The sequence below is a fragment of the Ambystoma mexicanum genome, chromosome 8 (genome assembly GCF_040938575.1).
Source record: "Ambystoma mexicanum isolate Mex_15411 chromosome 8, UKY_AmexF1_1, whole genome shotgun sequence".
NCBI lineage: Eukaryota > Metazoa > Chordata > Amphibia > Caudata > Ambystomatidae > Ambystoma > Ambystoma mexicanum.
In genome coordinates this window covers 1,517,729,188-1,517,755,609 of record NC_090929.1, presented here as the reverse complement: position 1 = coordinate 1,517,755,609, position 26,422 = coordinate 1,517,729,188, and the positions used below count along the sequence as shown (strand labels likewise).

At 51.6% G+C, this 26,422-nt stretch overlaps 1 protein-coding gene across 3 annotated transcripts in view; it reads right to left on the bottom strand.

Annotated features, from left to right (window-relative positions):
* The window catches only part of SLK (STE20 like kinase), a 985,407-nt gene that overhangs the window by 529,927 nt on the left and 429,058 nt on the right, over window positions 1-26,422 (bottom strand). For all 3 annotated transcript variants that reach the window (XM_069611736.1, XM_069611737.1, XM_069611738.1), the window contains exon 8: window positions 419-550. In XM_069611736.1, coding sequence (XP_069467837.1) covers window positions 419-550 — 132 coding nt within the window. The remainder of the gene's footprint in view (window positions 1-418; window positions 551-26,422) is intronic.

The window sequence follows — 26,422 nt, the reverse complement described above, 5'->3', positions numbered from 1 at the left end:
TGTAAATCAACAGCGATTTGTCCAATTTGGTGTTTAACTGGGTCCATGACAGAAAAGCACAATGCTATGACAGCTCATAGTAAAATTGGGCTATGTTGAATTACAATTGGTGACGTAACCATTTTAGGATGAAAATGATGTGTATTAAACATCGATTCATACAAAAGTACTCCCAAATTAAGAAATATTATATTTATGAATACTTTGAGTTGTGTGTACAGCTCTGTATAACAACGTTTTATCCACAATTTCCTCTTTTGCATCAAAGTGCAGAAATTACTTTTGGGAAAACAACAAGGTCTACTAGAGGCAAACTTAAGATGTTCTACAAGTAGCAAATATGCAAGCAGTAAAATAGGCAATTGCTTTGCAAGTAACTAGACACTCTGATCAAATATGTATAGACATTTTCACAAACCAGAGAATGTTCACTTTCCTCCTCTTCGTCGTCTTCTTTGGAATCCTCAACTTCCTCTAAAACTTCTGCCTTGGCTTCTGCAATGAGTTCTCGCACTGGTTTATTGGAATTGACAACTGCAACAAAGGGATGCTGTTTGTAAAGGAAAAATAAATGCTGTGATTTGCATTTGATGATACCCGGTTCCAAAGCATCATGCAATTCAATAAAGAAAACAACTGTCCTTCAATCTTTTCTGCATTTAAATATTTTAAGATTACTACAGTAAGGTGTATTCTCACAATATCATTAACATTTGAGCTGGCAGATGTCTTGCACGTGTGTTTTTTAACCCACCAAGTGCCAATTCTGAAGAAGAGTCGACTATAAGAACTAAATTCACTCATGTTGGTGGCACCAAGATGTTTTAAATAAGTATTGCCATAACAAACAGTCTTGGCAGTTCTGTAGTTATGTTCCAGGCACTGCCACTATGATACTACCTGTCCATAAGATGGCAACAGCACAAAAATGGTGCAAGTACCTGCGCAGATGACAGTGCCTGGAAAATGCCAACCCCTATGCACGAGCCACAACTGTAGGCTTTGCCAATGTTCATGTTTAACAGTACTTCTATCCAAGGTACAGATGAGAGGAGACATTTCTTATAAATTAAGTTGTTAAATACATACTTAGTTAAGACATTTTATTACACCAGGAGCTCATTAACATTGGCAGGTAAGCCATTAACTCTAAAAAGAGTGCTTACCATTAACACTAGCAGTCCCTATAAAGCAAAATGTTTAATCTCTCTACATGACAGAGCTAGCTCAAATAGATCCCAGAAAGGTGCATTGTTGGTGGGAATGGTCATGGGGATTAGCATGGTTATGGGAGGGTAAATAACCAATGCCCACAGGCGGCGCTCTTCGCATCCCATCTCTCTCCTCGCTGCATTGCAGTCGTTCCAGTTTATAGGGGGCACTAAACCTAATAGCCAAAACTAAAAAGGGGAATTTTAATAGTAAGTGGGCCCAATAATGGAATGCACTACAACCAGACAGGGAGCAATTCGAGACTACACAAAATTCAAAACGATACTAAAGATGTACTTGTTTATACCTGCATTTTATGAGCATGTTCCCTCCGTCACGATCGGCAGCCTATACAGCTATATAAAACCATATTATCTTAACACTACAATAATTAAGACCAGGTTGATGCGATTAGCATCATTCACTTTCATATCACCCTAGCCCTCTGTGGCATGTTAATTAATCACTGCTGGCACATGGACCACCACTGAAATGCTGACATCACAGTTTGCGAAACGATCACTAGATCGTCTCACTCTCCTTGCGCTTGAGACCATTGTTTCCCCAGCCATTCTTGCTTTGACGCATGAGCAACTTTGCATGTGGCACAATGAAGATGCATGATGCCATCATACCAGGACATGTTACACCTTCCTGACGGTTAACTCATTACCGGCTAGCAAGGAATCTGAGGAATCATGTTTTGGATCCTCTCACTGGGAGGGAAAGAAGGCATTTTCTATTTGAATTATTACCCCTAGGAATAGTTTGACTTGGCTGTGGACTAGGCTTGACTTTCTCGTTAATGGAAAATCCTAGTTGAAAAAGATGGTTTGTCTCCTGTGTGCTGCTGCTGACATGTGTGGTGTCTCTCTGGTTAGGAGCCATTCGTCTAGATAAGGTCACACTGGGATTGTCTGCGCAGGTGTCTAGCGACCACCGCTAGTACCTTTGTGAAAACCTGAGGGGCTGAAGCAATTTCAAAGGGTAGTACTCTGAATTGGTAGTGTGTGGACCCCATTATGGTCCTTTGGTACTTTGTGAGCTGGCAAAATTGAAATATGAATCTTTGCATCTTTCATATCTAGTGTTGCCATGTAGTCTCCCCTTTTTAGGAAAGGAATGACTTCTTGTAATGTTGCCATTCTAAACTTCTGGCGTTTGACATAAGTGTTTGCAGGTCTTTGATCTAATACTGGGTGCTTGGTCTTGTCTTTCTTTGGAACAAAATAAATACTGTTTACGCTAATGGAGGGGCAAGTTCTATGGCTCCTTTTTCTAATAGAGCTTCTACCTCTGCTTGGAGGATCTGCTGATGTTCCAGACACATGTTCTTGTGTCTTTGAGGATGATTGTGTGGTATTTCATTGAGCACTATGCAATATCCCGACAGTTGTCGGCATCCACTTGTCTGTTGTGATTCCTCTCTGAATGCATGGGTGAAGTGAGAAACTCGACCACCTACTGGGGAAACATGAGAGTGGACGTGCAGCTTTGAGTCATTGCGGTCTGGCCCCTACCCCTGCTGTGCCCTAGCCCGAAAAGACTCTGGAAGGAGGATTGGGAGCTAAGCAACTTCCTTGATTGGCGTACCACGTGCTAGTGCCTGCTCCTGAAGAGTTGGACTGGGTTGATCTTGAAGATCCTTGTGCACTAAAAGTGGCAGATTGCCTTAAGACACCCCCACCGCCCTCCATGAAGGGCTTATTAGTGATCCAACAAAGTTTTTAGGTTCTCCTGCTCTTTTTTCAGCAGTGGCGAGAGCGAAGTCGACAGCTTCCCTAACAGGATGTTGTTCCCCAAGGCATATTCAGCGCCTCAATGCCCCTGGGCTGTTTGTGCGCTATATAAATGTAAATAAATGAATAAATATTGATGAGCGTGGCTTAGGTTTCGGGTTTGAACCCAGAGTTCCTGGACCATGTGTGGCGTTTCAAAAGTGTTCCCTCAGCCGCCATCCTTCCTGCTGTGTTCACAAGGGAGTTTGTAATAACGGCATTGGCTGTCTGTTTGCCCTCAGCTAAGGTATTAAGGATCTGAGAGTGCAAGGGCTCTTGCACCCCACCAACTTGCTCCTCCACTTGATCCCAATGGGCTCTGTTGAAGCTGGCCATAAGGGTCGTATTGTTGGCTATATGCATTTGTTAAGCTGCAGAAGTTGCAACTTTCTTTACAAGCATATACATTCTGTTGATCTCCTTATTCCGGGCTGTGTTTCGGAAGTATTTAGGGGTGTACCCGCTGTTTTGCGAGTGGTTGTAAAGAAAGGTTCTGTGGGTTCAGGTTTAAAGCACTTCTGTATGCGGGGGTTGAATGTTCTAGTAAGAGCAAGAGTAGGAGGTGAACTGCTTGCATTTCCTGTTGTCCCGGGAGACAAACAGATCCACCTGTGGATGCCCCCACTTAAGGAAGATTTCCTTCAGTACCAGGTCATTCAATTGTCACTCATAATTGTCTGCCCCATGTCTGCTGAGCTTGTCCGCTTCCAGTTTGGATTTGCCTGTGAGGTGGACCGCCCTGAGGTAGAAGTTGTTTGACAGAGCCCATTCCCACGTGCTGACTGCTATGTTGCACAGCGGAGGGGATCTGGTACCCACCTGCATGTTGACATAGTACATGCTGGTGGAGTTGTCCATCTGGATCATAACTGGCTTGCCCTTGATAAGGGGGAGAAAGGCCCAAAGAGCCAGCCATATGGCCCCCAATTCTAGACAATTGATGTGAGACGCCTGCCAAGTCCAGACTCCATGGACGCTGTGGTTGTCCAGAGTGGCTCCCCAGCCCTCTAGGCAGGAGTGCGTAGTAACCAAGACCTGTGGGGCTGGATGTCGGAAGAGCTTGCCCTCCCACAGGTTGTAGTCCACGGACCACCACTGGAGGTCTGAGTAGAGAAAAGGAGGAATGTTGACTGGCTCCGCTTGGGAGCCCTTCTCATGATTCCATGAGGCTGCGAAGTGCAGCTGTAATCTCTTCACCCTGTGCCTTGTGTGGGGTATGGGCAAAAGCACCGCGACCATAAGACCCAAGAGGTGTTGGTACCACCAGGCCGCGGTGACTGGCCTGGAGACAAAGTGAGCTGTGCCTCTCTTGATGGCCACAATCTTGTCTTCTGAGGGAAAAACTCAGAGCTCATGTCCCGGATGAGGCCCAAGAACGTCAGGCTCTGCAAGGGCTGCAGCTGAGATTTCTTGAGATTGATAGTGAACCCCTGGTCATGGGGCGTGATCATCAGTGCTGAGGCGTTATGTTGTACTGCTTCTGGAGAGGGGGCCCGGACAAGCCAGTCGTCCAGGTATGGGTAGACGTGGTGGCCCTGAGGAGGGCTGCCACTGCATTCATCAATCTGGTAAATACCCTGGGGGCCGAGTTGAGGCCAAAGGGCAGCACCTAGTATTGGATATGGCAGCCCATGATCCTCAAGCGCAGTAAGGAACGATGCAGCTGCCAAATCGAGATGTGTAGGTACGCGTCCTTCAGATCCAGGGAGCACATCCAGTCTCCCCTGTTCAGTGTTTCCGCAATAAGATCTGGCATAACCACCTTCAATTTTTGCAGAGGGAGGGAGAGATTGAGGGTGGAAAGGTCCAACATAACTCTCAGGCCAGCCTGGTTTGTCTTCCCTATGGTGAAAATCCTGGAATAGAAGCCCAAATCCTTGTTGGGAGGCTGGGACTTCTTCCACTGTCTGGCTCTTGACGAGCGACCGGATCTCTGCCAGCAGAGTTGTTGTCCCAATCTGTGGGAGAGAAAGGGACGAAGGAGGAGAGGAAAGTACCAGAGAGGATCCAGGGGTCCGCAAAATTCTGGCACAAAAATTGCACTTAAGACAAGCCTGGCCCCCACCCGAGACACAGGGACCCGAAGGGGCGCGTCATGCCTTTTTTCCCCCTCTGAGGCTGTTGCGCAGGAGGGGGATTGGAAGAAACCCTTGCAGTTCTTCCCCCCAAACCCCCATTTTGTTGTTTCCTCCAATGCTGACTGAGAACGGACAGGTTGCCTGGACCTCCATTCCTGGAAGCCCCGGAACCCGCCGAACGCCCTCCCCTTTTCGGAGTGTTGCTGCGACTGGGTGTAGGCCTTGGGCGTGGTCTTCGTAAGAATAGATAAAGACTTTGCGGTCTGCGAGCTGTTCTTATGTAACTCTTCATCCGTGGTGGTGTGAAAGAGGTCACTACCCTCGAATGGAAGGTCCAATATGCGTTCTTGGACATCGAGATTAAACTTCGCAGCCCGGAGCCAGGCCATTGTGCTCATGTCCGTGGCAATGCAGATGGCCCTGCAGGAGGTATTGATGTGGGCCACTATGGACTCCATGATATCCTGCGCTACCAGCTTGGCTTCTCCTAGGCCAGCCTTGAAGAGCGATTGGCTCTGTGCCGGACGTTCTGGGAGGAAATCCGCAATTTCCCACCAGAGCCTTTGGTTAACGACTGCCAGCATGGCATCCGCGTTGGCATGACGCAGGTGCTAAGAGGCGTAGAAGTACAGCTTTTTCCCGTATGCCTCCAAGACTTTGTCCTCCTTGCCGTGCAGCATCGAGGATGAGGTGGCCGAAGACAACTGAGGCTTAGACTAGAGTGACGCTGCAGCGATCACAGAGTGCGGTTGAAGATGCGCCGAAAGCAAAAGGATATCACCCTCCATCTGCCTATACTTGGCGTCCAGGCGCCGATTGATAGGCTGGGCCGAGTGTGGCTTGAGCCACCTCCTCTTGGCCAGGGCAACCACGTCTTCTGCATTGGGATCCCCGTTTTGGAGGGGGATCTTAGGGTGAGGACTTCTGCTAAGATCCCACCGCCCCCCTCCTCGGGCTGCTCTACCTCGGGTTGAGGAAGGCCCAAATACTCTGCCAAACCTGCAAGGCGTTCGTGGAAGGCCCTGGCTGAAGATGGCATGTCGGGGTCGTCCTCCTCATCTGTGTCCACCAGCGTGGTCGGAGGGTCCGGAACTGGTGGAGGAGTGCTTTGCGCCATGGGCTGCGGAGTGGAGAACTGAGCCGGTGGCTTCTGCGGAGGCTGATGTGGAACCGCCTGTGCTGTGGGAGGGAGGGAAGCCAGAATCGGAGGAGCCGGCTGGGGCAGCAGTGGCTGCGCTGGTGCCTGTGGTGCCGGAGCCCTAGGAGGAATGACTATGGGTGCCGGTGGGGTGACCTGGGGGAGCATGTCCCCGATGGCATCCCAGAGGATGACCCCCATCTGAGGAATTCACATCAGCCCTAGGAAACTTTCGAAGAACCTGCCATTGGAAACAGTAGAGGTGGCAGGAGATATTGACGGGGTGGCCACAGGCTGCTGGAGCCGGGGCACACTGCCTAGGATGCAGGGGAAACCTGCCCTGCACTGCTGATGTTAAAACTGAAGGCCACGTACCTTGTTGACACCAGTCCCACCTTGTGACTCGTTCCTCCATCCGCTCTGCCATTGGGGGTATTGGGCGAGCGACCATCTTGTCTGGCGTGGCAGCCATTTTGTCGAGCTGTGTGCCAAAGTTGTGGTGCCTGGCTCCTCGGACCCAGCCCCGTCCAAGACACTTGATGTTGGAGCATAAGGCCTAGCCCACACCTCAGGCCTAGACCTGCAAGGCGTATTGCCCTCGGCTGAACTGCCGGCAGTGCTGCGTGAAGGCGCCCCCTTGGACATGTCGGTATTTGGGCATTGCCCTCGGGAGTAACCCCGGTAAAAGAACCTTGCGGTCCCTCAGCACAGGCACCGGAAGGATCCGGGGACCACTCGGCCGTGAGGGCAGTAGCTGGACTAGCCTTGGTACCTGTACTGGTGCTAGAACCCAAAGGGTTCCTCTCTGTTGTCGCTTCCTTGGGAAGGAGTCGCACTTACGTGGTACGATGGTGAGTAGAGGCCTTTCCTTCGGCCTTGGGCAATGTTTGACGAAGTCCTTTAGTAGAATATTATCCGGAGAAGAGCGTGTGGTATTATATGGCCGAAGTGAAACCCAGGAGCGCTTGTGAATTCGGCACGTTCCCGTCGACACGGAAAAGGGGACTGAGGCGTGGCGCAGATGGGCGGAGTCAAGCGAGCGCATGCTCCCAGGGCCGCACCCCTGCGCGCCTCTAAATTTAATGGGGAAGAAGATTTTTCTGGTGAAAAAGGTTCAGTCTCCCGTCCCCCGCGAGGGACGCCCATGCAGAATGTAGGAAAGGGGACAGAACGTAAGAGTAAGTCTGAGCAATGTCAACACCCTCCCTTCCCCTCTCCCTACTGTGTAGACCGAAGCGCAAGTTTCACCATCGACTATGATCGTGGATGGCTTGATGGCTGGACGTTTCGTCTAGCTTCGCTGGATGCATCGATCGGGAGCATTGAAACTAGCAATAAGTAATAATATGTTATAGCTACAAATGAGAAGTCCTGGCGGATAATTACTTTAGGGTAGAACTCTGCAAAATGCAACCAACTTGATGGTGGAAAAAAACAAATCGGAGGACCTCGACGCATGAAGGACTAATTAAGTTACTCACCGTAGTGACTAACTTACTCCTATAGTCCATAGTCCCCTTTCCTCCATCCTTATGGGACATTCCCCCGTCCTGTGGAACGGGACCGGAGCACTTTCTATCCTCCCAGTGCATCGCCCATCAGTCCTTTTCTATCGCCAGGTCTGTCACCTTCAAGCAATAACAGAGGAAACTTTTTAGAGGGGATGGCGGGCGGGCTTATGGAGGAAAGGGGACTACGGACTAGGAGTAAGGTAGTTACTATGGTGAGTAACTTTATTATACTCCTACGTCCCGGCCCCTTTCCAGCATACTTATGGGAGAATCCCCAAGCATTCCTCCCAGGAATTACGGGTGGATGGAAACTCCTTACTGAAACAGGTTCCTAAGCACAGCTTGACCGAGCTGAGCATCAGCCCTGGTGCTCAGGTCCAGACAGTAATGCTTAAAAAAAGCAGATGGGGAGGCCCACGTAGCCGCTGTCACGATGGTCTCCCAGGGAACATATTTATGGAAGGCAACGGCAGCCGCCTTGCCCAGCACAAGATGACCATGAATTACCTTTGGGGCCCGAAGACCCTGGATGGAATACGCTTCAGAAACACAGGACGCGATACAACGGGAGATGGTCGCTTTCGAGGACGGCTTTCCTTGCAGAATTTTCAAAGGTCACAAAAAGCTGGGACGAGTTCCTAAGCTCAGATGTTCTGTCCAGATAGAACTTAAGGGCTCTTCTATCGTCCAGGCAGTGCAGAACCCTTTGGGCCTCCAAGGCCGGGTCTGGGAAGAATACAGGCAATGAAATTGACTGATTCAAATGAAAATCAGACCACCTTCGGAAGAAAGGAGGGATTTGTTTGCAGGACAACCTTATCCTTATGAAAAGAAATGGATGCTCCACCGACAAGGCCTGAAGCTCACTTACATGCCTTGCTGAAGTCACAGCAATCAAAAAGGACACTTTCCACGAAAGGTACTTAAAATCGACAGTAGCCATGGGCTCAAAAGGCTTATGACAAGGCCGTAAGGACCACATTCAAATTCCACATTGGATTTAGGTTGCGAACAGGAGAATAAAGATGCATCAGGCCCGCAAAGTGTCTTTTAATGACTGGATTAGAAAGTGAAAAAGAGCACTGGTCAGTGGACAAATAAGCAGCCACAGCCGATAAATGTCCTGCAGGACAAGACATGGATGTCGGACGTGAAACAAAAGACAGGACCATGTCGATAGTAGCCTCTCTGGGGTACAGCTGCCTAGCCAAACACCAGTGACAGAACCATAGCCATTTACTTCTATATTTAGATCTTGTTGAGGGCTTCCTGGCCACTTGAATAATGCGCATGTTATCCGCAGACAAATAGAAGCGCTGTAAAGATCTGAACTCTAGCACCAAGCCGCCAAGCTGAATGATTGTGGGGAGGGGTGCCACAGCCGTTGATCGCTCTGGTGAAGCAGGTTCGGGACCAGCGGAAGCTTGAGCGGTGGGCACACCGATAGATGCTGAAGCTCCGAAAACCAAAACCTGGCCGGCCACCAAGGGACTATGAACAGCAGGGAGCAATTCACAGTGTTCCTTAGCTTGAAAGGCGCCCGATGGATCAGAGAAAGAGACGGAAAAGCGTAGCCTTTCATGTTGTGCCATAGAATTTCGAGAGCATCCCCCAGTGAGGAGGCTCTGAACCCGTTCCTGGAGGCATACAGGTGAAGCTTCCTGTTTGTAGATGTCGCAAAGAGGTCCACTTCTGAAGTGCCCCAACAGCGAAAAATATCTGAGAGGATATCTGTGTTCAGTTCCCACTCGTACCTTACAAATGAGCGCATCTGCAGTGACATTCAGCTGGCCCGGGATTTGTACTGCTACCAGCCAGATACCATGCTGAATGGCACATTCCCAAATCTGAATGGCAAGATCCACAAGGGGAGACCTGGTACCCCCCTGCTTGTTGATATAGAACATGGACACTGCATTGTTCGTGGGGACACGGATCACCTTGTTGACAATGCCTGGTTTGAAGGCTTTCAGCGCCAGGAATATCGCCAGGAGCACCAGATTATTTATATGAAGCCGTCTGTCCTGTGGCGACCAAAGAATGAAACCTGAAGATGATCCAGTGTCGCACCCCAACCCAGAAGGGATGAGTCTGTTGTGACAGTCAATAGTGGGCAAGGGACCTGGACAGGAGCGCCCACCAACAGATTGCTGAGAGACTACCACCAGAAGAGGTCCGCCTTCATGAAAGGTGGAACCAGTATCATTTTGGAATCTGGATCCACTGCTTGAAGCCGTGAGCTCCGAAGAGCCATCTGCGTCCGCCTCATCTTTAGACGAGCAAGAGGAAGAGCCAGCACACACGAAACCATGAGGCCCAGAAGCCTCTGGAACCACCAGGCCGACATGCTCTCCGACTGCATAAACACCTGACACGTGGCAAACAGATCCACCATCCTGTCCCCAGTCAGGTACACTCTGCAATCGATCGTGTTCCAACGAAAACCCAGGAAAAATCAAGTCCTGAGAGACCGTCATGGAGAATTTCCGCTAGTTCACCGACAGCCCAAGGTGGAACAGGAGCTGGAGGAGAGACTGAAGGTTGCTCAAGGCTTTCAGTGGACAAGGACTGCGCAGCAGCCAATCGTCCAAATACAGATACACATGGATACCCTGTAGCCGAAGAAAAGCTGCGATGACAAGACATCTTTCGTAAAGACACGCGCTGCCGAGCTGAGACCAAACGTAAGCACACGAAACAAATGCTCCTCCCCCATGGAAAACCTTAGGTATTTCCGATGCGGGCTCCAGATGAGGATATGCATATAAGCATCCTGAAGGTCCACCACACTGAGCCAGTCGCCCATCTGTAGAGAGGACTTTATCTGACCGGGGATGATCATCTCGAATTTCTCTTGGTGGAGAGAAAGGTTGAACTGGGAAAGGTCTAGGATGGTGCGCAGGCCAGCTGGTTGGGTTTGGGCACCGTCAACAGATGGGAGTAGAAGCCCTCCCCTCGCTCCCCTAGGGGAACGGGTTCCACCGCTTTGAGGTCCAGAAGCTTCTGGAATTCGGCTCTGAGGGAGGGCGTCCCTGACTGCTGGAATGGAGGATTGATGGGTGGGGTAGGAGGAAGGGGCAAGCAGAAGCTCGCCCAAGCTACTGACAAGACTCACCGGTCATCGGTGATGGTCTGCCACGCCTCCCAGTTATACGCAATGCGCCCTCCCACTGGGGTCTCGTGCAAGCGCCGAGAAGAACAAGTTACTTTCTTACCTGGTAACGTTCTTTCGATGGGATGGTCCGACGACGTATTCCATATCCATGACATGTAATCACCACAGCTGTGCTGCTTCGGAAACTTTTTCGGCGTCTGCGTCCTGCGTCGATGACGTCGATGCGCCGTCGTCGAGGACCTCCTCCGACGTCCGACGTCATCCGATGTGATAAGTAGGACGCACGACGCCCATAGCCTCAGTTATAGTTTTTTCCCCCAGAACGTGTGACATAAGTCAACTGCCAGTCAGACACAAAGCCTTGCGGAACGTAAGCTGCAATCGCAAAAGAAATTCTGCAGCGGGGAAGGCAGGGCGGGAGCGATATGGAATACGTCGTCGGACCATCCCATCGAAAGAACGTTACCAGGTAAGAAAGTAACTTGTTCTTCGAGGGGATTGGGTCCTCCGACGTATTCCATATCTATGACAGACTCCCAAAGCAGTACCAAAGCAAGGAGGAGGGAAAGAATTTAGAATCAAAATGTAGAATAGCCAATCAAATAGCAGAGCAAAGGACCGCCTTGCCAAAGGCCAGATCCTGTGCTCGGATGGAATCAAGGGAATAGTGACGTACAAATGTATGTACTGAAGCCCAGGTGGCTGCATCACAGATGTTGCGAATAGGAACACCCCTCTGCAGGGCAGTAGACGCAGCCATACCCCTGGTAGAATGGGCCCGCAAGCCAGCCGGTGGGTCCTTACCCGCCAAGCAGTAACACTCCGAGATGGCCAAAATAATCCAGCGAGACAAAGTCTGTTTCGTCACAGCTTGCCCCAAACGCTTTCCAGCGTAACCAATAAAGAGTTGATCATCCACTCTGACCCGGGACATGCGTGAAACATAAAAGCTTAAAGCTCTCCTAGGATCAAGCCTATGGAGCCTCTCCTCTTCCTTACCAGGATGCGGAGGAGGATAGAATGCCGGAAGAACAACCTTCTGGGCCAAATGAAATTCCGTCACTACCTTCGGAAGAAAAGAAGGACGAACTCTAAGGACAACCATGTCCTTGTGAAATACAGTGAAGGGAGGCTTAACTGAAAGTGCCTGTAACTCACTCACTCTGCGAGCGGAAGTAACCGCAACTAAAAACACAGTTTTCAGAGTTAACAGCCTCAAAGGGCAAGAAGGTAAAGGCTCAAACGGAGCACCCATAAGAAACTTAAGAACCAGGTTTAAATCCCAACCGGGCACCAGGAAAGGTGACGGAGGGAACACATTAGTGAGCCCTTTCAGGAACTGTGAAATCAAAGGGATTTTAAAGTAAGAACACTCTTCAGACGAGCGCTTAAAGATGGACAGCGCCGCCAGGTAACCCTTAACGGTACCCACTTGCAAGCCCCTGTGGGCCAAAGAAAGCAAAAAGGACAGAACCATGGGGATGTCACATGCAAAAGGATCCACATTCTGAACTCTGCACCAGTCGCAGAACTTACGCCAACGGCAACGGTACAGAGACTTTGTTGCCGGCCTTCGGGCCGAAAGCAACACCTCCATCACGTCCTCAGGGAGGTCCCAATCCTTATACCTCAACCTTTCAGAAGCCAAGCGTGAAGGTTGAGGGACCTGACCTCTGGATGGAGAACCTGACCCCCCCTCCCGTGAGAGCAGATCGTCTCGGTAGGGAAGACGACGTGGAGGGCAGATGGATAAGTCGAGAAGGTCCGGGTACCACGTCCTCCGAGCCCACGCCGGGGCAATGAGGATCATCCGGGAACCGAACTTCCGTAACCTCCGCAGCACTTGCGGGATGACGGGGACTGGAGGAAACGCATACAGCAGCGGGAATGACCACTCCACCACGAACGCGTCTCCTAAGGCTCCTTCTGGAGGAAATTCCCGCGAGCAAAACCTTTCGCACTTCCGGTTGACACAGGAGGCGAAGAGATCCACTTGAGGGGTCCCCCAAAGGGCGAAGATCTCCAGGAGAATCTCCTGAGCCAACTCCCACTCGTGAGAGATCGCGCTCTGCCTGCTCAGAGCGTCCGCCGTCACGTTTTCGGCTCCGGCCAGATGAACTGCCGAGATCGAAACTTCCTGCTGGATGGCCCAGAACTCGAGCTGCATCGCCTCTCTGCACAGAGGAAGTGACCCTGCCCCCACCTTTTTGTTGAGGTAGTGCATGGCCACTGTGTTGTCCGTCAGGATCAGGACATTCTTCCCTCGCACAGACGGCAGAAAAGCCTTCAGGGCTAGCCTGACGGCCCTCAGCTCCAACAGATTGATATGGAGTCTGGACTCCGACGGAGACCAACGACCGCTGACTGTCAGCCCGTTGGCATGAGCTCCCCATCCCGTGAGGGATGCATCCGTCACGAACGTCACCTCCGGCCAGGGAAGCCAAAACGGAGCCCCCTTCATCAAGTTAGCTTCGACGGCCCACCACAGAAGGTCCCGGGCGACCGAGGACGGCACCTGAATCGAGTCCGACATCCTGCCGGAGGACTGCGACCATTGCGTCTTGAGTGCCCACTGCAAAGATCTCATCCGCAGGCGAGCCTCTGGCACCAGAAGAATGCAGGATGCCATGAGGCCGAGCAACCTCAGGAACTCGAACGCTGGGAGCGTCTGGGCATGCTGAAACTTGTGCACCATCTGCTGAATGTGAAGAGCCCTCACCTGGGGAGGAAAACACTGCCCCAGGGAAGTGTCGAGAACTGCTCCGATGTACTGGAGCCGCTGTGTTGGCGTCAAATGGGACTTCTTTAAATTGAGGGAGAAGCCCAGCCTGTGAAGGGAGCGACAGGTGATCGATAGATGATCCAGGACTTGCTCGGGCGAGCTCCCCCTGATCAACCAATCGTCCAGGTAGGGGTAGACGTGAATCCCCCCTTGCCTGAGACGCGCTGCCACCACCACCATGAGCTTGGTGAAAACCCTCGGGGCGGAGGTCAATCCGAACGGCAGGACCCGAAACGGAAAGTGCGAGTCGCCAACCGCGAACCTCAGGTACTTCTTGTGCTTGGGATGGATCGGCACATGGAAGTAAGCATCCTTGAGGTCGAGTGACACCAACCAGTCCTGAAGCTGAAGGGCCTGGAGGACTTGAGAGAGAGTAACCATCTTGAACTTGTCCTTCCTGAGGAGTTTGTTCAAACCGCGCAAGTCCATGATGGGTCTCAATCCCCCGTCTTTCTTCGAAACCAAAAAATAAGGGGAATACCATCCCTTGTTCCTCTCCGCTACAGGCACCAGTTCTATGGCGCCTTTCTCCAGCAGGGCTTGAATTTCCTGCGCAAGGAGCGGATCCGGACTCTACAAAGAGAGGTTCCCCGGTGGATTGTCGCGAGGCCTGTGCCGAAAAGGAAGACAGTAGCCGTGGGTTATGATCTCCAGAACCCACACATCTGAAGTAATGGCTTGCCACTCTACAAGATGCTGCGCCAGCCTTCCCCCAACCGGCGAACCATGAGACATGGCCTCACGACTGAGCGGGAGCGGCTGCGGCGTTACCTGAGGGCAAAGAGCCAACTGCCCGAGCGGCCTTGGCACCACGGGTACCCTGTCGTCCACCTCTGGTACCCCTGCGTTGGCCTCTTTGACTGCCAGCTCCTCTCGCTTTACTGAAGGACGAGTAATAGCGAAAGGAACCACCCCTCCACTGCTGTCCCCTGGGACGAAAAGGCGGAGGTTGGCGAACTGCAGCGCCCAACGACTTCGCTGCAGCTTTTGAGGTCTGCAACCTCTCAAGGCTCTCGTCAGCCTTGCTGCCAAAAAGGTGTTCACCATCAAAGGGCATGTTGAGGAGCCGGGACTGCACATCAGGCGCAAACCCCGACTTCCGCAACCACGCAAACCTGCGTATCACGGTGCTCGCCGCCATGGACCTACTGACGCATTCAGCTAAGTCCAAACCCGACTGAACGGACTCACACATGGCATCCTTACCATCCTGGACCATAGCAAGGAAACCATCCCGTTCATCCCCTTCGGGAACATGTTCAGCCGCTAACGCAACACAGTTCCACAGAGTGTGCGTGAAACGTGACAAGGCACAAATGGAGTTGGCCGCCTGAAGCGCCATACCACCAGAAGAAAACACTTTCTTCGCCCAGCCATCAAAACGTTTGTCGTCCCTATCAGGAGGGATGGTAGGGTACGACGCCTGCTTCGCCAGGGCCGTGGCCGCCTGCACCACCAAACTCTCCGGAGTGGGGTGCCTGGTCAAGTAGCAGGGGTCGCCACTGGCTGGACGGTATTTTCGCGACAAGGATCTGCCCACCGCCGGGAGACTCTCCGGAGCAGTCCAAGCCGCCGCCACCCTTCTCTGTAAAGCCATATGGAACGGCAGAACCGGGTCAGTTGGGGGACCAACATCAAGGATGTCCGTCAGATCATCCTGCACAAACTCCCCTGGGGGAGCAGACCAACCCAAGTACTCAGAAACCCTAGCCATAAGGCGCCGGTACGAGGAATCAGCATGAGAGCCAGGCTCAGGCCTACAAAACTCCACCTCCGGAGAGGTGTCCAGTCCACTGGCATCATGCAGTGACTGTCTCAACTCGTCAAACTGACTATGGCCAGAGACAATGTCATCCGGAACCTGACTAGGAACCAGGCCATCAGAATCCTCATCCGCCTCTGAAATATAATCCAGGTGGCGAAAAGAAGGCACTCGAGAGTGCTTGCTCTTAACCAGAGCCTTCCTAGGGGGTCCACCCGTGCCCTGGGGTACCTCCGACACGAAAGGCGTCGATGGCGTCGAGCGAATCGGCGCCAGCGTCGAGAGAACCGGCATCGGCGCCGAGAGGATCGACGTCGAGGAAATCGGCGTCGACGTCAGATGCAGCGCCTCCAGAATCGGCGGCGTCGACACAGCCCTCGAGGCCGGAGCCCCGAGTGTGTCCCTCGACGACCTGAGCGTCGACGGCATCGACGACTTCCTCGGAGCCAGAGCCTCGAGAAAACCTGTCGACGCCCTCGACGCCACAGACGTCGAAGCCTTCTTCGAAGACCTCACAGGTGCACACGGTCTCGAACGCGTCGTGGACCGGGACCTGGAACGGGTACGTCGAGAACGAGTCCCCTTGTCCGAACGGGACCTTTCCCGTGACTCGTGCCGACCACTCTTGCGAGCGGTGTCTCTCGACCTCACACGACCGACCCCACTCGGGGGCGCGGACGGCTGAGTACCCTGCGACTCAAGAATCGCCAACATCTTCTTCCCGAAGGAAGCCCATTCCTCCGGCATCGCACGGCCCGAGGGGTAAGCGACGTGCCGGGCAGAGCCCTCCGAAGAGGACCTGGAAGACGACCGATGTCGGCGCTTCCGAGAATGCCTCGAAGAGGCAGAGGAGTGGCGAGACCGACTCCTAGAAGGAGACCCACGAGACTTCCGACGATGACACGGAGAGTCACCCCTCGAATCATCCGTCGAAAGCCCCGCAGACTTCGACTTCCGGGGCTTGGACACCCGACCTACCGACAACTTCTTATTACGTTCGCGTAAGGCTTTGGACGTGAGCGACTGGCAGTCGATACAATCATCCGTGTCGTGGGCCTCCCCGAGGCACCAGAGGCAGGCGTCGTGCGAGTCCGTCACCGACATCTTGGACCCACACTCCCCGCACTTCTTGAAACCCGGACGCGGGGTCGAAGACTAAGTAGAAGACATCTTCAGAAGGATGAACACAAACGAACAGGTTCGAAGAACCGAGAAGAACAGAACTCCAAAGAGTCGAGGCATTCAAACCGAGAAACACGAAGCAACACGTTCGCGGAAAAAACGGAACTGAGGCTATGGGCGTCGTGCGTCCTACTTATCACATCGGATGACGTCGGACGTCGGAGGAGGTCCTCGACGACGGCGCATCGACGCAGGACGCAGACGCCGAAAAAGTTTCCGAAGCAGCACAGCTGTGGTGATTACATGTCATAGATATGGAATACGTCGGAGGACCCAATCCCCTCGAAACCCTCATTTAGCAGGCTTCTCAGAGGCGAGACCCCCAGATCCTGAGGAGGAGGCCGAGGACCGAGAGAAAAACCGGCCTCGCTGCTGACGGGAGTTTCCAGCTGGAGGATCAAATCTCTGTCTTTCGATCTAGAAATCCCCGAAATCCAGAGGAAGACGGAGGCTGCTAGGGTGTTCTCTGAGCCCTAAAAGGGGATTTTACCAGAACGGACAAAGACTTGGCCGTCTGAGTGCTGTCCTTAGTTTTAGACAGCTCTACATCCGTTGACGAATGGAACAGTTCTTTGCCGTCAAAAAGCAGGTCCAGAACTTTATGCTGAACCTCCTTGGAAAACTTGTTGGCATGAAGCCAAGCCTGACGAGAGAGGTCTACGCCAAGCATGAGGCCCCGAGCCGAGGTGTCAACATGATGCGCCGCAGCCTTAAGCATATCCTGCGCCAAGACTCTGACATCTAACAAGCCAGCCTTAAAATCGTCCAGCTTGTCTGCAGGTATGAACTCCTCAAATTCCGACAGACCTTTCCACATTTTCATATTTGCCCCCGCTAAAATGAGCTCCGCGTTCGCCTGGCGCAACTGCAGGGCCGAATTAGCAAAGATCTTCCTCCCCAAAGAGTGAAGCAGCTTGTCCTCTTTGGCCAGAACCTGAGCCGCCACTGTAGATGACGCTGAAGACGGTGTGGATTGTAGCATGGCAGCCGCCACCACTGTGGAGGAAGGAAGCAGGCAAGACGCTAAGGCTACCTCCTCCGAAGTATGAAGCCTATAACGAGCGTCAATCTTTTTGTTAATGTGCAGTCCAGAATGTTGCTTATCCCAGACTTTGCGGACCTCGGCCAAAACGTCCTTCCGGAAGTACAAGCAGGTGTGCTCCTGGGGAGACATGGTGATTGCCCCCAAAAGCACCCCTTCTTGCGGAGGGGGTGCCTCAGGTACTGGAACATCCAGAAGAGACATGTCCAGTACCCGTTCATGGAACGCCCTAACAGAGCGGGGCTGGTTATCGCCATCCTAATCCCCTTGTGCATCATCCAACGGGTCCAGATCGTCCTGCGCGACATCTGGCTCCGCCGAAGACTTGTCTATTGGAGACAAGAGCGGCAGAGTTAGAAGAGCTGGAGGTGGGCCAACTGGTAGAGGTGGCACAGCTACCGAACAACCGGTGCTGCGAGGGGAACAGTCGGTATAGAATTTGGCCCAGGTAGGCAGATCTCCTCAAAAATACCTCTGAAATATTGCTTCATGGGGTCTGAGTGCATTAGCTTCTGAAATTTTTCCGAAGAAGGCATCCTCTGCCAAAGGCTTAGACACTGTGGCAGGTGGAGGCCCATCATGAGCGGAATAGCTCCAGGGCCGCAAGGCAGAGGGCTGCCAAGAGGGGGCCCTCACCAGCTGGGTTGACATAGATCAATGGCGGAGACGCCGCAGTGAGCGAGACAGAGTGTTGCAATGGCATCCGAGCATTCCAGTCATAAACTGGACGAAACGGTGCACATGAAAAACACTGTTCACCTGAAGAAATGCTCCAAGCAGCCAACGCCGATGGCGGAGGTCGAGGTGGAGGTGAAGGTGAAGAGTCCAAAATGGCTGTCGCAGTTCACGCGGGAACGGGCGCCATTTTGTCAACACCTAAGGAACACTGCGTCATGCGTCAGTGAGGCAGGGGTCTCCACAGACAGGTCAGGGGTCTTGACTCTAGCCTTGACACAAGGAACCTTGGCAGAGCTGGTACTGTGTGGCCTAGGATGTTTCTGAGACATAATAATAGCCATATTAGCCTCTAAAAGAGGAACCTTGGCCACGCCGGTAACAGAGGAATTACGGTCAGCGACCTCACTCTGTGCCCCCTCAACAGAACCAGTATCCCCACTAGAGCGGGACAGATGAGGAACCCACCTCACCGACAAGACTTTAACAGGCCTCTCAGTTCTGTCAGTCACCTTAGCCTCTGATAGAGGAACCTCGGACCGAGTCCGTTAACAGCCCCCTCATGGATGGCCTCAAACCTTAGTTCGGTACAGAAAACCTCAGTAGAGGCCTCGGGGCACGCCCCAGTGTCTGTATGGCAAGCTCCAGACAAGGAGACCTAGAAGCAAACTCTGGTACCCACCGCCTCAGTAGAACTGGGCTGTTGAATAGCCCCCACAGGAGGGGCCTCGGATTGCAATCTGGTGTGAGCAGGCCCCTTAAGGAGGCCCTCAGAGAAAACTGTGGTACTTTTCTTAGGCCTGGAAGGCACCTCAGGGGAAACCCCGGTAACAGAGCTTTTAAAGCCCCTCCCGGACCGGGAAGACCCCAGAAAGGAGTCCCCCAAAAACTAAAGAACTTACCAGGCGTCTCTTCTTCTCGTCGATGAAACTAAAAATGCGGAGGAGGAACACGCTGAAACAACTCCTCCCACCGCTCCAGACGACTTTGAAGGACCGAAAGGGAATCGCAGTAGAAGCACGAGTCCCACCGGTGGTCCGGACCCAAACTCTCTAAACAAAGAGGATGGGGATCCGCCCTAGCGAAGCATCGTTCGCAGGAACAACAATTGGGAAAATCTAACTGAAACGGCATAGACGGACTACCACGCGACCACTAATCCGGAGCAGGAGAGATGGACACTGGAAGGAAAAAAAAATCTTCCAAAGATGCGATTCCAAGATGGCGGCCATAGAGTGAGGACGCGTCCACCCTTCTCTCCTCCTGGGGCCGAGACAATCAGCTCATCAAGAAAGCATATCTGGCGATTCTGAAGGGGACAATCAAGATGTATATTCCCGAAGAGAACGGGATTAAAAGGAAAAGTGCAGCGAAGTGCCAACTGTGTGCGCTGACCGAGCCGTGAGCCCAGCCTGCATCACAAGCGGCACTGCGGCGGGTGTTGGTTGCCCCGCCCGCCCGGGATAGTTCTCCCAGTAAGCAGCGCAGACGGGGGCCCGCCGGAAGGAGAGACCGCCACAGCGGGCACCACCACAACGCCCATAGTGAAAGCGGCGGACCAGCTCCCCCACACCCGCAGAAAACCGAGGGCCCAGCCCACATCATACGCGGTGCCCGCCTGAAGGAGAGGCCACCGCAGTGGGAACCGACAGCGCCGGGAGTGAGGACAGCGGACCCCCACCCACCCACCGAAGATCCTGCGGAGAGGATCGGCCCGGACCCACAATGGGGAAGATCTTGCAGGCGAGTGGCCGCGCAACCCCGCCGGAGTAAGTAGTGCGCCCACGGCATACGCCGCACCCGCCCCGGGAAGAGGAGTGGAGGTGGCGGCCACGCAAACAGACATATCAGTGGGAGGAAAGAGGTGGGTCCCCCCGCATAAGGAGTGGACCTGCGCTTGGGTTGACCCCCCCCCCAGTGGCTTTGGAGCCCCTCGGGGCGCCAACGAACAACTCTTCAGAGTGGCCCGCCGAGAGCCAGCTTGCTCACAAGCGGCATTAAGGAAACACGAGGGCATGGATCCTCACCCCTCCCCCACCCCCTGGACTCCGGCAACCCCTGGGCACAGCGTGACCTGAGCAGAGGCCCGTGGAGAAGACCTGCCCCGGGGAAGAACTCTGGGGGTGCACGGTTACCAACATCAGCAAGCCTCGTGCCACATAACCTCCATCTCCGAGCGCTCTGCAACGCAGTGATCACGCTAACAGACCTGTGCAGATCTGAGCCAGTTTATCCCTGTAAAGACTGGTAGGGGGTGTCTGTACTTCTGCTCTCTATATGGTAGAAGAGAGGCACAGAAGACCCCAGCCAAGATTCTCTATTACGGTAGCAATGGACGAGCAATCAAGGCCTAGCTTCTCAGGAGGTGATGCAGGCTGGTTCTTAAGTACAGTGTAGTCCCCAAGCCCCCACAAAGGAATGTCCACACACTGTACTGGTTAGAACACAGTCTTTATATAATCAATATTCAAGGTTATGTACACTTATCATAATAACTCACTTTGTACTTAGGAAAATCAACAATGGCAAATATATACAATTCTAAAGTGGTACCACCCTTTGTATTAGATCTCATTAAAGTGCATCAACAATACTGTAACAATGTCACACAGATCAATAGAGTGAAACCAGCAATAGAGAGAGGAGAGAAAATAAGATGGTTGAGCAATAGGCAGAATACTGGCCCCTACCACTAGACACAGTTCTGTGTGGAGATCCCCCCACCTGGGCAACCTGTAAAATAAAGATATAGCACAAGCCCAGTCCATATATTGTTCTTCAAGTCTTATTCCCTCCTATAATGTTTTTACCCCCCCAATGTACCTGGTGGAGTCGAGTTCTTCGAAGAGGCGTCGACAGATCCTTCGTGAGCGACCCCCTTTCAAGCGGGAGTCACGGATCGTCGAGAGGCGTCGAGAAGCGTCGAAGAACTCGGCGTTCGGCGGCGGGGAATCGACGGCCCTTCTTGAATGCCTTCCCTTTCAAGCGGGAGACACGGGGCGTCGAACGTCCGTCGACAAACTGGGTAGAACGGCGTCGATGAGGCGGCAGCTTCGTCCGAGCGGTGCTCGTCGGAGCGTCGGCGTTCTGGACCGCAAAGATTGTGGAGACGGAGGCCCAGCAAGGGCGTCGAGTCGTTCGAGTCTTTGTGGTCTTCGGGTGGCGGGAAACCCACCGGCAGGTTTCTCCTCGGCGCGTTGGTCGTCCTCGACTTTCTCCGGCAGGATAAAGCGGTCGACGGTGCGGACGAGGGAGTCCTTCGATTCAAATGTTCTTAGGCAAGGAGCGGACGGCTCCGGTCGTCGGCGGCACAGCGTCGAGTGGTTCCCACGGCTGGGCAACACAACTTCGACGGGCCTCCAGCGGTTACACAAACCTGCGAACCCTGGTCGACGGCAATGGACTTCGACGGCGGCGATGTCCGGGTGCTTCACTTCGATCTCCTCGGCCGTCTCGGGTCGGCAGCCTTTCGAGGGTCTGTCTTCCAGGGCGCTTCGGCGAAGATTGAGCGGTGCTCGATGGTCCCTCGGAGCACGGGAAGAGGGCGCCTTACCAGGTCCTCTCTCGGGTCAGTCTTCGACGATTTCGGCAGCCTTCGGATCGGTCGAAGCAAATGCAACAGCAAGTCTTCTTCCAGCTGGACGTCGAGGATCAGCAGTTCGTTACTCTTAGAGTGGAGACTCAACTCCAGAACGCTTCTGAACGCTTCTGAACGCTTCTGAACAATTACCAGTGGTGAGAAGTCCCCAGATATACTATTCTGTCTCTCATCCACACCGCTGGCACACACTCAGCAGCCAATCATACAGAAGGGCATTCATGCAGTCAGTCAGCCAATCAGGCACACAGTGCATTCAGGCCACACTCCTCCCTTTCAGACACTCACAACAAGGAATGTGGATTGGGACAAGTACCCAGCCATTCAACACTACACACTGCATTCAGGCCAGTTTCGGGCAGGGCTGTCTCAGTCTTTGTCTCTCATGCCAGAAACCAGACAACCACAACAAGGAGTGTATATTGGTCACACACTCCATTCACCCAGGTCCCACCCACAGGAGGTACCCACAACATACAGTCACTGGGAAGGCTCCAGTCAGTCTAGCTGGGCCTTCACAACAACACCATATATGGAACTTCCACCCAACAGCCAGTCAGGGGGAAGGGACAGAGTCAGGGCTTCCCAGGACTTTGGGAAACAAGGTAACAGGCAATAGAAAGCAAGAGGCCACAGGGGCCATCTTGTTTCCTATCAGGAATCAACTGATCCCAATGGCAGGGCCTGGGTCTCCCAAAATGGAGGACACCCAGAGCACCTGTCAAATTCAGCATGGAGCTGCCACCAGCCCATACCCTGCTCTGTGGGCCACCCACAGGTGCCCAAAAACATACACTAGGGGCACAGGGTTGTACCCCTACCCATGGGTGCCATAAGGGTATCCCATGGGTCTGTTCATCAAACCAAAAGAGAGCTGCACTGCCAGGAGTCCCACATGGACTCCTGGGCAGAAAACATGACAGAACACACGATAAAAAGCAGTAAAGGACAAGGATTCAGAGGCCCTGTCCCTCCGATGCATTTCCAGCATCACAATCCCTCCCCAAGCAACACACACAGCGGGCTAAAGAGGAGGCAGGAGGACCATAAAACAGACAAACGGTCTGGGGATTGCACCCGGGGGACCCCGGGGGGACGTTGTCCCGCGGCCCCCCCACCCCGGTGATTGTTGGTACGGTGGATCTCAGAGCCAAGTCTTCACCCAGAGGCTGGCTCCCCCACTACAACACAAGCGCAACAACCCCAGAACTGCAATCAGGGACTCTCCTTGGACACCTGGGGCAGGCCCACAGAACCCCCCACAGAGGACCTTCATCAGTGTCAGCACGGTGTATAAATGTCCAAATCGCGGGTGAAGGCAGCGGCGCACTCCCCCGCAGAGAAACCAGGGCAGGAACTTAAAGCAACTCTGGGGGGACGCAAGACGACCCCACACCCTCCCAGGAAGACTCCCCCCCCCCCCCCATCCCCCGCTTGGCTCCAACTCAACCCGAGGAAGGATGGAGGGAACTCTAAAGAACAAAGAGGACAAGCAAACGTGTTTTAAAGAACTTCAATCGCAGCTACTCAACTCTGTTCAGGAGCAATTTAAACTTCTGAGGGGCAAGATGGTTCAATCAATCCAAGAAATCAGACAGGATGTGACCAAGTTGGGGGAAGAGAACAGACTCAATGGAAAGAAAACGCCAGCAGCTTGAGGAGGACTCCTTAAAATCAGAAGAGACACTAGATAGGGTAGCCCAGACAACCATTACCTTGAACAGCAAGGTGAGGACCTGGAAAACAGATTGAGGAGGTCCAATGTGAGAATCAAAAACCTGCCAGAAACTGTAGGTGACCCAGACCTGAAGTCGACGGTAATGTAATTGCTTGCTGAGATCCTGGTCGAAGAGGAGGGCCCGGGGATCAATGTTCCCTCTAAGCCGTGCGCATGTGCGCTTGCCCAGCTTCCTTATGGGTGCCGCTCAGAAGAATTTTAGCAGCGCACACAGACAATTCTCACATATTCAAAATGATTCAATAAGGTACAAGCCACAGCAATTAACTGAAATGTTCTCTCTTAAAATAAGCAACTAGTCTTTATATTCTGCTAATTCCCTAACAGCAAAATACAACACAAGAGGTTAAAAACTAATATGAAAAACTGACTTCATGAACAGAAGAATCTAAGCAAGATATGTCTGCACAAATTAACCAAAAATGTTCCCTCCCCACCCATCACTCCTAAACCTGACTCTAACACACTTTAACCTTATGACTAACTTCTGACAGAGAGTACATTAAGATATTACCGGACAACCTTGACTCTTCCTCTCTTGGCTCTGCAAAAGGTTAACAGACGTATACCTAAATCCACTTGTTTTATGTTTGTTGTAACATGAATAATGTTCACACACCAGAATTTCTGTTACTCATTGTGCCTTACCAAAAGCGTCACCCATGCTATAAAATCTAACTACCAGCTCAAATATCGGATACTGACTGTAAGTAGGCAGGCTACTTGGATGTGTAACCAAATCCCATACTTCCTCTTCTTTCTTCATATGTTACGCAAGTGCTTTGAAGCGGCCCACTTGTAAGTTAATGCATTATGAAAATCAAATATTAATTTGCCCTCTAAAGATTTTGATAAAGACAAATGTGATGTTCAGCGTCTCCTAATTTAGCATTATTAACATTACCCTATAACTAGAGAGCAACATCACAATATTATTTACTTAGCCTACAAAGGATAATCTCTATGGACTATGCCTGGGATTACTCGTCCATGGTATCAGGGCACCGGATATTCAGACAGGAGAATGCTTTTCCCAGAATCTGCATCATTTCCAAGTGTTCAGAGTTCCTTTGGGCATAGACCTTCACACATTATATGGTAACTCGCTTCTATACAAAAACAGTTTCACTGAGCACTTGTGTAATCCTACACAATGATATAAGGGTGGGGTATGTTGCAAACAATCTTGTATGCACTGCAAAAGAATTATGTACATGTGACATTCTTGAAATGCACATCATATGTTGAGGCATTTAAATATGTCTTGCTTGCAAAGTATTGTGGGTCTGCAAATATCCCAGTGAGTGTTTACTGCTACAATCCATCACTTTTTACAGTGCTCTATCAACTAGTATTGGAGGCAAGGACAGGGGCCGGGGAAGGGTATGGGTGGAAGCATCACTCCTTGTCAACAAAGCAGCACATTTCAAAGACCAAGTCAGACGTTTCGGCAGTACACTGGAGGAAAGGTGTTGCATGTTTGCTAAAGGATAGGAAATTCTAGTGCCCATTTAGACAACAGCACCTTCTATTTCTTTCTATGCTCCACTACTGAGGGCTTTTCAATATGACCATGTGGTTCTGTGTGTGCAGTCTCTAGCATCTCCGTGCATGTTATTTAACTGATCATAACGAATTAGAAAAGAGGGATCCATAATTTTAGAAGAAGGCACTAAATCATTTGTATCTCCGATGAATTGATGCAATTAACTTAAAGGGCATGTATGTTTGATTTTCTTCAACAGGGCTCCATAATAAACCTCAGTAAGGCTCTTGTTTAATTTTATCCAGGCTGTGGTGCAGAAGGGTGGGCGAAACTATACACTTTATTATGGGCCCTGTCATTTTACTCCCTATGTCTGGGGTCCAAGCATGGCGGCTCTAATCAGATTTTGCTCCCTACTTGGAGTCAAATGATTTTTCAGGGAGTAAAAAAGTAATTAGCTTTGCCAATAGGGATACTTTCTTCTTATTAAAAGATGTTCCTTCCCCATAAAATTCGTGATGAGATTGGACATTAATATTATTAGAGTTCCTTCCTTCCTGCGCCATGCTCTACTGGTCACTATTTTGAAAAAAATATCAGTGGAGCTTTGTGGGTTGAAGCAATGATATGTTCATTGTTTCTTGTTTTTGTTAGGTGCATTCTCCTTTTTTAGGGAGGAAAAATGCATGGTTCATATGTCTTTTAGCTCTAAGACTGGTGTTATCACTACCAACAAGAGAACGTAATGTGGATAGTAACCAGAGGCACAGGAATTTTGGATCATCATATTCTAAGGTGCAGTTATTCTGATACAATTATCATTCTTACACAAATTATTTGAAGCATGTTCTCCTGCCCCTTGAATTACTTCATTAAAGTGGCACTTGAACTCCTTTCATCATGTTTTTGACACATTGCTTTTAATTGCCATTAATCCATCAGCAAATGTATTCTGGGTGAGTTTCTTGACAGCCAGATCAGTTATGACAAGACATATTTGAGGGCGACAAACGCCAGGGACTTTGCTCGTAAGAGTAACAGGCTGCCAAGCAAGCCTATTCAAGAGTGGAACCCACCTACTCCACCCCACCACCCAGAGCCAACCTACCTAATGGTCAATGAACAATAATGCACCAGCCTTGATAAAGACCCCTTGGGTCGAAACACATGTCTGCTGACCACGAGATTATCGCATCAATAAGAAAATTCTCTTTTTTTGAAAAATCAGAATACAAAGACACATTTCTTTAAGAATAAATATTGGTTGCGCAAGATATCTGGGAACACAACTAAGACATTTGTGTTTTGTAATACAAATGAGTGAT